Here is a 13,049-nt window from a genome sequence, read left to right on the forward strand (position 1 = left end):
GAAGATGGATTGTTTATATTCAAAAGAAGCATAGAATGGTGGAATATAATTTAGGTTTTTAGTTAACTTGTTTCTTCTTCTATATATTTCACCTATTCATGTAGAATAATATTTTGTGGAGTTAGGGATATTAATAGTAGTTTACTTATATCTGAATAGTATCCTGGGATTAGGTTTGGGAAGTCCGGGGGGTGGGGTTTTCTTTATAGCATTGTGGAATATGTGTGATATTTTTTTCTATGATGAAAACAATAAAAATTATATTTGAAAAAGAAGAAAGGAATCTCCAAGAAAGTCAAGATTGGATGAAGTTGATGGGATCCTCAAAAAAGATAGAAGTGAGAAGTTTAAAAGAAGAATAGAAAACTATGGAGTGTTATGAAGACTAGTGTTGCTATAACTGCATTTAGCTATATTTTTTATTTGTTAGTACTTTTGATTTTCTGCAACATTGCTTATCCCAAAAGGGAATAGCATGTTGGGTATATACTTATGTACAAATGAAAAATGTATCATCATTTCTCAAGAAACCTTATTTCCATTCTGAACAGCACTTACCATTAAGAAGTTTCCCCCAAAAATTATCTGAAATACACAGTCTTGCAATTTCTATCCATGGGATATAATCCTGTCCTTATTTAATCCTTTATTTCTGGATCTAATTGTGACCAAGCAAATGCCTCTTTGCCCTGCATCAGTTAATATGTAATTGCATTCAGGAGGTGAACCATTTATTTAGCTAGCTAATAGCCTTTTGTAGACCTTCATTAATTTCTTATTTTTTAAAAGCCATCTAAGTCAGTGACTATCATCTCATCACACAGCAGCAGCATTTAATTCGCATATTATGAATTCAGTGAAGTACTTTTGTTTGTTGGAATTGGATGCTATTCATTTCTATCCAACTATGATTATACTTGTAAACTACAGTTTTGTTACATATAATTGCTCTATATTGTTTTCCTTTCTACTATGTATCTAATTTACAGTTGGTGGAGCTCAAAGGTAGCAACTCGTAGAAAGTAAACAGCATCCCTAACAACTCAAGATTATACCACTGAAATCTGGTAGAAAATGGCCAAATTTTGGAATTGTTACTTCTCCCTGTTCTTTGGATAGTTGAGAAGGCAAATGGCTTAATACTGGTGGGCTTCCTATTTCCATAACTTCTCTTAATCTTTCTAATAATATTTTTTTAAAAATCCCCCTCCCAATAGTTCATGTTCCTGCTGGTGATGTCCTATACCTTCGAGAAGATCAGAAGTTTATGTTACAACTGTCATCTCTTCAAATGTTGCTTACTTCTGATCTAGCTGATGATAATGTGAGCTTAGTCTGGGAAGGAAATTAAACAATGCACTGACTTTGGTATTAAAGAAATTAAAAACAATACAACTTAGATTTTTGTCTCGAAGCTGAAACTATCTCAATGAATGCTATTATCCTATAGTTAATAATTCACATTTTCTGTTCCAAATTGCTTGATTTTATTTTTTGAACACTAATCACATAATGCATTAGAAATCCTCTCATTTTTTCTTTTATATCTAAATGTTCTGCAGAGAGTTCACTCATTTGCATTTTACTTTTCACAAAGGATCCTCTTGCTCACAATTTGATGAAATCAGATAGACTGCCTTATTAAGATTTCTTTCTCCTATGTTTTATTGCTATGCATATGGTTTTGTGTAAGTGGATGACACTGCAATGATGATATGATCAATTATAGAGCAAGATACCAGGAACGCCTTGATATATTTTGCCAATGTACAGAAGCATTCTCAATGTATATGAGCATTATCTTGTGTTATCTTGATGTGAAGAAACTCAGAATGATTGTATGAAGGAAGGTTGCTCTTTTGCAACAATTATAGTAATAAAATCCCTTCTTACCCCTATGCGTGGTGTGTGTCTTTCTCAGTCTCAGTTCTTTTATTAAAAGTCTGGGAATTTGAGGGTTCTGCACTGTATCTTAGCTATTCTTACCACTGCACTTTTTTGGACAGAGAGCTCTGATGTTGTTTCTGGGATCTGTTGGAGCCACAGCCCCAAGTGCTTTGGCCTTTATTTCCTACATCCTCTTTAGTTCCTCCTTCTGGCTCTGGTATTTCTCAGCTTCTCATACACTTTCTTGATGTTGCTATCACTTGGCACTGCTACATCTATCACCACTGCTGTCCTCTGGTCCCTGCCCTTGGATTTTTGATGTGGGATTTTTTCTCTCATTTTTGTTTCTTTCCTCCTCTTCTTGGAACATATTGGGATTATAATATCACATTGACATTTGGATTATAAATCATTGGAGAAGATGAAGAAGATTACAACACACTTAACAACAGCCCCCTCAACACTACAGAGTCCGGTGGTGCAGAAAACACTGGACTCTACAATATAGCAAGATAAATTTAACATGGAACTGAAAAATATGATACAGGCATTACATACAGACTTCAAGGAAGGGATAGGTAAATTAGAAGAGGAACTAAAAGAGGTCAAAGAATTGATGGGGAAAAGCGAACAAAGACTGCAACAAGCAGAAGAAAAAATTGAATCAATGGATAAGAGAGTAGAGGAGATGGACAATCGACTAACATTAACAGATAGGAACCAAAAAAACAATTATCTCTCTAGAGATGGATAGAGCTGATTATTACTTAAGATTCCAAAATGTTGAAGAAGAAAAGGGAGAGAATTTAGCAGATATGATGGCGAAAATATTAGCAGAAGCACTGGAGGAAAGCAAGGAAACGATAATTAATGATATAGATGAGATATTTAGAATACATACTAGATACGCAACGAGAAATAGGCACTGCTACATCTATCACCACTGCTGTCCTCTGGTCCTTGTCTACTACCACAATAACTGGCAAGTATGGATCTGGAAGTCACACAGTATCTTAGCCCTGTTGTTCCCCCTGACATTCTTGGGATTTCCCATCTGGTCTAGGTCAGCTACTGTGCAGATGTTCCTTTACACAATGTAGCTATTTTATTGTGCCATTCAGTGTATGTTGTTCCTGCCTGTGTGCTTGCCACTATGTGCTACTGAGACCTCTTTGCACAGTCTCCACCTTGGGTCCTGTACATACATACATACATACATGCATGTGTGCATATTGAAGGCTCTAAAAGCTGCTACAAATTAGCAGCAAAATCATATACAGGCTATTCAAAAGTAAACATTTTCATGTTTCAATGGAAGCATAATAAATTCAGGATGGGATTAATTTTAATCTTGAAATTAATTCCAGATTTTTTCTAATTAAATCCGAAATGGAATGAGAGGCAGAGATAATTCACAGCATTCTGAAGGGATATAAAATGGGAACTTTTCCTTATATTCTATTTCTGATCTTTAGTGTTTGGGTTTAAATTGCCAAAACAGCAACATCCATATCATCTATGCACTGATAAATGGAGAAGAATGCTGAAAGTTGCAATAATAAATTCTATAAAAAAATAAAAGATTCTAGGGTGATCCAAACAACTTCAGGAAGATGGAGTAGGGAGTTGATGAAGGAGAGGTGAAGAAATATATAGGGATATGTATCAGTCTCTTTCTCAATATCTTTTTTTTTCTCTCTAGAAAGAACAATTTTTTGATCATTTAAAAAGGTTTCTAGGTAGCATGTAACAAGCATAAAGTAAACAAATAGAGAGAAAGAGAGAGCTACTTATCGTCTGGCTGTATAAGTTCTTGATTTGTAGAATGAATCAATGAAGTTGAAAGAACTTATTGCCTATCAAAATCTATTGCCATGTTGTCTGATTTGTGTGGCCATAAAATGCTTTAAATAAATCAATAAAATCAGTGGAGAAGTCCAAGAAATGTTTTTATGGGAGAGTCCTGAAAATAACTTGAGAGGCATAGTACAGTTTATAATGAAGGAAAACATGGCTGACTTACTGAAACAACAACCAAGTGTCAAAATGTTTTCAAATCTCCAAATCACTGATTTAAACTATTTAACACAGATGGTAAAGAAAAATAACTGTGTAAATAAATAAACATAGCCCTTCATTCCTGAGAATGAAAGCAGACTTTTGTTTGTAAAGGCATTTTTTTTCCTGTGTTTTAATAACGGTTTGTTCCCCTTTTTTGACGTTTGTCTTAAGTATTTCTTCCAAGGAATTTCAAGAAGTACACAGAGTCCTTGTTTGCTTACCCAGGAGAGACACTAACTCAAAAAGCCCTGTGTTTCATTGTGATAAGAGCAATTGTAGAATGGAATTGTGCTATTTCAGGAGTTGCTAAAGCTGAACAGTATAATTCACTGTATTGGAATACACTTCCACATTAAACCTGCCTTACAAGTAAAATTATAGACTCACAACAAACAAACAAAAATTCCCTTAATGTGTAAGTAGCCTATAGTATTATGATTTCCACTTATGCGAGTGATAATAACTCTTGTGGGCAGTGCTAATGCAAGAGAAAACTTGCTCTACTTTATGTTCCCCAATTCTCCATTTGTATATTTTTCTTTTTTCTAGACTGGGGAAAAGGAACCCCTTTGATTTTTCTGCATTCACAGTTAGACAATTTAAGGAGCAATAACTATCCAAAGCTCTGTATAAGCCTATCTGAGAATGGGATATAAGCAATAAATCATCTGCATAGTGGTAATGACATCAAGCTTATATAAGGTTTATTAAAGCTGTGCACAAATGACCTCTTGAAATTATTTCTCTGGCAAGTTATTTCTCTGGCAAAACATCTTACCAAATTTCTTTAGGAATAGTAGTAAATCTTCTATATTCCTCAGGGATATGCTGGCAGTAAAACCTTTTTGATGGCTTTACCCAGTGATAACAACTGCCTTGGCAACTAGATATCATTTCTAATGTGCAATAATGCTCTGGAGAACTATGAATTATTCTGTGGCCTCTCATATGAAAAAGATGATAAGGAGAGATGAGAAAAAATGAGAATGGGGTGACTGCAGTGAGATTCTTCCATTTAATGTGTTCTCAGGTTTTATGGACTTCACTTGAAACCCCCCTCTTCCCCTAAACTCGACTGTGTCATGAGACGTATCATGACCCTAACCCTAATCCTGTGCGTGACGCATCTGGCTCGCAGGCCGCCAGTTTGACACCCCTGCCCTAAACTGTTCTCCTCCTTTGACCATTCTGATAGTTTTCAAGCCATCAAAAATGACAATGGACTAATTTACCAAAGGACCAATGTAGTGAGAAGCTATCTTAAGCAGCAAGGTTAAGAACCACTAATAGCAGGTCACTTTCTTTCCTGGGAAGTCCTACTCCAGCACACACTGGGGGAGATCCTGCAGAAGGGAACAGCTGTTTCTTGCTTCCAGTTTTCTTTGCAGGGTTATGGTGTTGAAGAACTCCCCATAAGGACTTTTCCTGCCTAAAGATTTCATCATCTTGCTCCTTAGGCTAAACAAGACCTCACTCCCTGCTGATTGGTTCATCATCAAAGAGGTGATGAGAGCACCTTGAGTGGAATCAACATGTTCATCTACATAACTAAACATTGAGTGTTTTGAGATTCTAATACAGAAGGAATTGCTTTTTTGTTATTTGATTTTTGTTTGGCATTATTAAATGTATTGGAGAAATGGTGGGAGAATAGGGAATAGCATTTGAATGAACAAACATACATCATTATATTTATTCCAGCCAAGGGACAAGAATGTTAAATACTAGAGGGCAAACATTACAATAGCAAGTCAAAGTTGGAATATAACTGGGAAGCTGCAACTTGGCTACCTCTTCATTGCCAGTCCCTAGCTTGCTGTATTACAGAGTGGTAGAAGAACTGGAAGAAGTTGGTTCTTTCCTTCTCTCTGATATTTACTAGATTAGCACTTTCATTCTGAATTAAATGCTTGATAATAAAAATATTTGAATGTTTAAATATTAAACAATATTTAAATGTTTGAGTCTTAACATCAGGAAAAACAATGACAACAGGTGCACATAGACATGCGATGTTTAAAATCAATAAAGAGGAAATTGAATTAGTTCGAGAATTTATTTTCCTTGGATCAAAAATTGTTCACGATGGTACTTCTACTCCTGAAATCAAATGCAGGATAATCTTTGGCTACTCTGCAATAGTTAACATGAATAAGGTCTGGAAAAGCAGAGATATTGATATACATTTAAAAAGCAGGTTAGTTAGAGCAATAGTCTTCCTTACAATGATGTATGGGTATGAGAGTTGGACACTAAGAATGGCTGAAAAGATCTTTCTGAAGAGGCCTTAGAAGGCTCTTAGAAGTTAGACTATCACCTATGTGAGAAAGACATGACTGAATAGTTAAAACAACAACAATAGAAATATCACCAGCAACTGATTTGGCATTAAAAAAATAGAAAATAAAACTGGAGGCCTAACTTATCTTTCATCTAGGCTTCCTTGGTTACACTGCAACCTTAACCTAGAGAGGTAGTAAGATTATAATAGTGGTGAATGTCTGTAGCTCGGGTATGGGATAAGGGTGAAGGTTCGTTCTTTGAGTTTGTGGGTTGGTTTCTGAATGTTTTGGAAGGTGGTAAGACTATACAGATTTCCACCCCATCAGCCAGCCAGATTTGAATGCTGCTGCATTTGGGTGACCAGGGAAATATAGGAATACTATTTAGTGTACTATTCCTCGTTGCCATAGTATTAAGTCTTAGACTTTTTGGGAAAGTTCAGAATCCATGCCGAGGCTATCCAGTCCAGAATGGATTTCATGCCATTCCACAAAGCTCTGTATTATTTCTTATGCTGCTTAACATATACATGAAACCACTGAGGGAGTCATTTCGAGTTTGGTTTGTGTTACAGTCAGAATGCTGATGATACCCAGCTTTTTAATACACTTGAATGTTGCCTACTTGAAAATGGACTGGGAGAGGGAGAACAAGCTGAAACTCAGTACAGATAAAATGGAGGTGCTAACAATTAGGGGAAAAAATGAATTTGGGACTGAGGTGAAATTTGCTCAGATTTGGGTTGCATTTTCCCAAAATACTATTGCTATTATGCCAAATGTGACTACCTGGCAAAAGTTATCAACAGTTAGTTGCACCTTCTTTTCACTATCTTTACCTACGCAAAAAACCTGCCCTAGGTGATAGCAACTGCCTGCTGGGCACAGTTTAAAGTTGTTGACCTTTAAAGCCCCAAATGGCTTAGACCCTGGTTATCTGCAAGGCTACATCACCTGCTATGAGCCTGTCCACTATCAGTCAACAGAAAAGATCTTTCTGAAGAGGTCTTAGAAGGCTCTTAGAAGTTAGACTATCAGTTATGTGAGAAAGAAGCTTCAATTTTGTTACTGTTGCAAACTGACTTGGATGTTGGAATAAATAGAGAAGTGGCTTATAAATTCAGTAATAAAAAAATTGCTGAGATGGTGTCCTGATAGTAACAGGGTGTTATCTGGAATGACTGCCTAGTGCTAGTGGAATAGTCCTGATTAAGAAGCTGGGCAGAGAGGCAGCTGGCTTAGGCAATGCATTTTAGCAGATATGTTGCTCTGTTTTGAAGTGAATAATAGGGAGCAGGTGCTAAATGAGTGGCAGACTAGTTTTCTCCATAAATTATCCTCTACCATTTAGGTAGAGATAAGGGGTGAATTTTAGAAATAATGCATTGCAATTGCTGTCAGACCAAGCATAGTTATCAATACCCTCCAGTGTGGGAGGAAAAAAAATCAGGACACAATGTTTTTTGAAGCAGAACTCAAGATAGTCTTCCATCTTTCATCAAAGAAGTGCTGGATTCCTCATAAGTTCAGTCTTTTGGAAGGAAATGTCCCAACCTGCACTTAACAGAGACAGTTGGCACAACTTCCCAGTAATAAATCTCTTTATAAGTGACTTCCAAACTCTGCCGTTTCAAGGAGCAGACTAGGGAGCTGACCTCTTAAGTAAATTTATTTACAGAATGTTCCGGGTTCAAAACTACATGCATTTGTTTAATCTGAAGGTTTTTTCTATTGATGTCTGCAATGCATTACAAGCCCTTGGTTGGTAGAGAAGTCTGTGTTGATGAATGCAATTACATTAAATATACCCCATCCCTATTTTTATATTTCATAGATCAGACAGCAGAAATGATTGAACCAAACAGCCTGTAAAAATTCCTGGCAGATAAATTTAGATCTTTCAGTGTGCAATCTACTTTAAGGACATGTCATCAGAAAGACAGTAATTTTTTAAAGAATTGTTTCTCAAAGGTAAAACTGAGCGAGCAAATCAGCATTGGATGTCTATATTCCAACTTTTTGTTTAGGCTTCTCATCAGCCTTGTCTAGACTCAATAGTTAGCAAAAAAAGAGTGCCAACAATCTTCTGCAACCTTGATTGCTTGCAAAATTCATAGGAATATTTCAAAGTAGTGAGGGCAGGAAACTTCTGTAATCTCTATCGTTATTATTCCCAGTGTGAAAACAGTGTTCTTAGCTCAGGCTGTCATGCCAATCTTGGCCAAGAAGCAGGGTCCTAACATATGTACTTGTTATTAGCAATGAAAACAAGCTAATGATATTGGAGGTGTGGGGAAGCAACCAGAAAGGTGCAAAACACTTCTGGGGACTGCATGAAAGGCTAAAATTTGTTGGCTGGGGAATTCCACACACCTTATAGTTGCCAAAGTTGAGAAACACTGCCTTGGACTTTTGTAAGGCACTTTGTTGGGGAGATTTAATATATGCTTTATTTTATCTCTCTCACTACTTATTTTGCACCCATTTTTTTCTTGAAAGGAAACCCTGAGAGATGCCCATGTTCTTTTGATATCCTCTTTCATTTTATCCTCACTATAGTGAGAATAGTGTCTGATTTTAGATTATCTAGTGAGCTCCTTGGCTCAGAAGGCATTTCTGAATTTCTAATATTCAACATCTGGCCTGCTATCATTATATTACTCCATTATATTGATTATATTCTCTCTCCTGTATGTGTACAACTATCATATTTATAGCATACTGTATTTGTGGGATATTCTCAAGCAACATCTTTGCAAAAATAATGCTAGGTCATCTAAATTTTACTTTATAGCATGCTAGATAGCAGTGAGCTAGCAACAATTTCAAATGAGCTTGTTTCTGTACTAGAAATTATTTCTTTATCTGAATACCCTTATAGGTTATGAGACCTATAAAAGCACATCAGAGCATAGCTGTATAGCAAATATATATAGCAAAACTGAAATCTGTAAACCAAAATCAGACCACATTACATTTTAGCATATGAACTCAAGTCACTAAAAGAGATGGCAGTATTCTTTAAATTAATCTACCCATTTTGTAATAATCTACTACCTTTTCAGTTATTCTGTTATTCTCTGCACAAAGTTACTGCATAAACTGGTTTGTTTATAGCATTTGTGAAATACATATTTTGAGCAATATCTTCATATTTATCTTTAATAGAATTGATTATTAAAGTCTTATTTAATAATCAGATTAAAATGGGGGGGTTGGAGATTTTTGCTACATCTCCACATTATTCTCTGAGTACCTAAACACTTTGATGCGTAAGGAAGTCTGTGAACTCTAATTTAAGTATTGTCTTCAGTGGGATTTTTCCCCAAGATAAATCTGTGCAGGCCTCTACATGATGATTGGACTTGCTTAATTTGGTTAAGACACTTTTTTAGTAAATGAACCCATTTTATAAAGCACACATACATACACACAAAACCATAACCACAATTGCAACTAACCAAGCTTAGTGTGTTGTACAAAAGGACTTTCTAGATCTTTCAATGATATAATTCACATCATACAAACCCAGGGAAAGAATTGCTTTCATCCCTATTCATGTACAAATGGAACAGTCATTGAAAATAGCCCATCCTGAATAGACCATTCAACAGGCTAAAGAGCCCAACTAGAAAATGTTTATAGGGAACATTTTCTGTGATTCAGGAGAGAAGAGGGAAAGAAAGCCTACTTCCTTCCTGCATGATTATTTGATTCCTGCATTGAGAGGGGATTGGATTGGATTGAATTAAATAACTCTTTCAAACCCCATGATTTTATCTTGAATATGGCCTATCTTTCTATTAAATCCCTACAGTCTAACATGCTCATCCAGGCATTGTGGGTATGACTTTTCACAACATTCTTGAACTCTCAAAAGAAGACATTGAATCAATATTAACGCCTATTAAGAGTTTGATTAATGGACACTTTTTATCTTTTCCTTTCATCCATCTGCTTTTCTTCCAAATTTGGATTGTTGAGTGAATACTTTTGCATAAGAACAGCTGAGATTAACAGCTGAGAAGAATAAATGTTACAAAAGAGACAGAGTGCACACTGCTGCTGAAATTTAGTCTCAAACAAAATCTAAAGCAGATTTGTGATTATTCCTCAGGTAAAAAGACCCAGGAAGACTAAAAATGGAATTGGTAGCATAATTTCTACAAGGATAGAAATAGAGTTGGTGGTGGTTTGCCCATTTCTACACTTTGACTTTGATTTTCTCTCAAGCAGAATATGAATTTTTAGATACGTACATACATACATACTTCTTTTGAGAGGTAGAATCAGAGCTTTGGTTTACTGCCAAAAAATAGAAAGGTAAAGATGCCTTTGAGTCAAGCTTGACTTCTAGTGTTTACATGAGCACAACTATGCAGTTTGGCAGTAGTGCAAGGTATTTGGCAGTGCCTTCCTCCATGATATTTTTTCAATGTTCCTGCCTAACAATCTGAAAGGGTGACATTAAAAACAAAATATTAATGGATACAGATGCTCTGAAACCAAAGACTGAAATGTTGGGAACTTTTGTTAATCAACTCATGAGCCCTATCCTTTCCCTAGGATATTCTAACTACTGTTTTGCTTTTTTTTCACAGTCCCTACAAAAGTCAATGTTGCTTTAAAGAGGAGCTTGTCCATACTAGCTGACTGTTGGGCTTGTTTTGGACAGAAATTTAGTGTTCAGGGACTATGCTTGACTATGGAGGGTCCCCAATAATGCATTCCCTCTCCTGATCTTGTCTTATTTGTGTTTATTATTTCTAACTGTATTGTAGAATGTTTTAATTGGTTACTTTTGTGTGAGATGGGCAGCCATATAAATTTGACAAATAAATAAATGTTTGACTCTAAGCAGTGACAGTTATAAAGAATGGAGGGTGGGATAAGATGAAGGCAATATTATGAGGACACAGTAGAAACAAAAGTTGCTAGGAAGTGTTTGTGCCATGGTTATCAAGAAGGGAGGAAAGACCCTGAAAATGTATTTGAGTTGCATAGTATCACATTTCTCCATTAATGCTATTTGACCACATAGAAAGATATATATGAAAGATAGCATCCAGCCTGCCTTTTGCCTTGATATACTACTTTTATAACAATGGAATTTCATTTTGAGGAGTGAGTCCAACCTGCACATTAAAGTAGTGCAGCCAGACACAAATTTATTAATAGATGATCTCTCTATCCAGTCATCTTCAATTCTCTCTCAGTTTATTTACTTTTGCTATGACTTGCATGAAAATATGATTTTTTAAATTACATCTTTATTTAGGGAAGAAATCTTCACGTCTAAATTTTGTACATTTTACCTTGTGGTACATGGCTGCATTGATCTTTTCCCAGAAAAAGAATCCACAAATTCACGTAGAAGATCTCTTCTTTGTAAAGATCCCAATAATTCTATAAAACTTTACTGATGTAAGGCAGCTCTTCTGCAGTTACAGCTATGTCATGAGGTTCGTTAAGACTGCCTCATTAGACCCATTTACTTGGAACTAAGCCCCACTGAATTCTGAGACATCTAAGGCTTCAATTGTATCAAGCAAGATTTAATGCTATGGACTCTTTTTATACCTTCATCAGATATAGGCACATATTTGTACTCTGAATCTTTAGCAGATAGATGGAGAAACAGTTTTTTGTATTTGAGATGGAAAAAATACCATTGTTTTTAATGTAGTAACAACATAGCATTGGTGCTCCAGGAGTGGCTGGGGGCAATATGTAAATTGCTTCATGTCTGTGGAAAATGAATGAGAACTTTAAGAAACTCTTCCGGTGTGGAGAAATGAACTGTCTCATTTATTCTCATTAGCTGTTCTTCACGAGGACTGTTTGCTTCACTGACTTTACTTGAGAGTCACCCTGCTTCTTTATGAAACTCTCCAAAGAACTGTGTGATCCTAACACAAACCACCACGTTTATGCCAAGAAACCTATATCTTCTTCCTGAAGAAGTGACCACTGCCAGATTTCTAGCTTCTTAGCAAAGCAGATGTGCTCTGTTCAGTTTCAACTGCGCTGAAATTCAAGCTTTAAAAAAGGAAGTGCTGGGTGTTTAAATAAATTATTTTGAAAGCATCCACTGCTATCAAAAGAAACTTTGTTTTAAACTTCTGTCTGAGGTGGCTTATCTTTGCTCTGCAGCTGCAAAATATCATGGGAATGAACTTCAAGGGCTGCAGTGCTCTGGAAGAATCATCAATCCCCCAAAAGCTTGCACCCCACACAAACACATTGAAAATGTTCGCCAGACCTATCAAATAAGAAGCTGACCCAGAAAGACAAGAACAAAAGCTGCTGTTGACTTGGCTATTTTTTGTCTGCTTCTCTTTTTTTTTACTCACAGTTCAGTGGAATTCCTGGGGATGTCCTGTGGTACATAGGTCACTTCACTCTCCTGGCAGATGAATGCCATTCTGTCCGAGCACTGACAGAGGGGATGCTGGCACCCTAAGCAAGCCCCCAAGAGGAGCCACAGGCTGAGGAAAAACAGAGCCATGCTTGCTTCTACGTTGCCCATGCCTTCCTGAGCAACTGGGAAATAAGCTCCTCCTGCCTCCCACCATAACTCCGTTCCCTGAGGACCCGCCTTCAAGATTTGTGGTAAGTCATGTGATCCCCAGGGAAGGACATCTCTGTGTATCAGGGTTTTCAGTCCATCAGGGTTTCAGGAAAGGTGGGGTTACAGTGTGTCTGCCTCTGTTTCATGTGCTCATCATGTACTTTTTGCACTCTAGATCTGGGTGTTCGGCATCAGTGAGAGGACTTAGCACACTGCAATATTCAGAATAGTTTTATTTGCTGATATTC

At 36.5% G+C, this 13,049-nt stretch overlaps 1 protein-coding gene across 1 annotated transcript in view; it reads right to left on the bottom strand.

Annotated features, from left to right (window-relative positions):
* The window catches only part of FSHR (follicle stimulating hormone receptor), a 78,811-nt gene extending 66,073 nt beyond the window's left edge, over positions 1-12,738 (bottom strand). The window contains exon 1 of the mRNA XM_015813693.2: positions 12,584-12,738. Within this exon, the coding sequence (XP_015669179.2) occupies positions 12,584-12,738 (155 nt within the window). The remainder of the gene's footprint in view (positions 1-12,583) is intronic.
* Positions 12,739-13,049: the final 311 nt, after the last annotated feature.

The sequence above is a fragment of the Protobothrops mucrosquamatus genome, unplaced genomic scaffold (genome assembly GCF_001527695.2).
Source record: "Protobothrops mucrosquamatus isolate PMUCROS unplaced genomic scaffold, P.Mucros_1.0 scaffold181, whole genome shotgun sequence".
Classification (NCBI taxonomy): Eukaryota; Metazoa; Chordata; class Lepidosauria; order Squamata; family Viperidae; genus Protobothrops; species Protobothrops mucrosquamatus.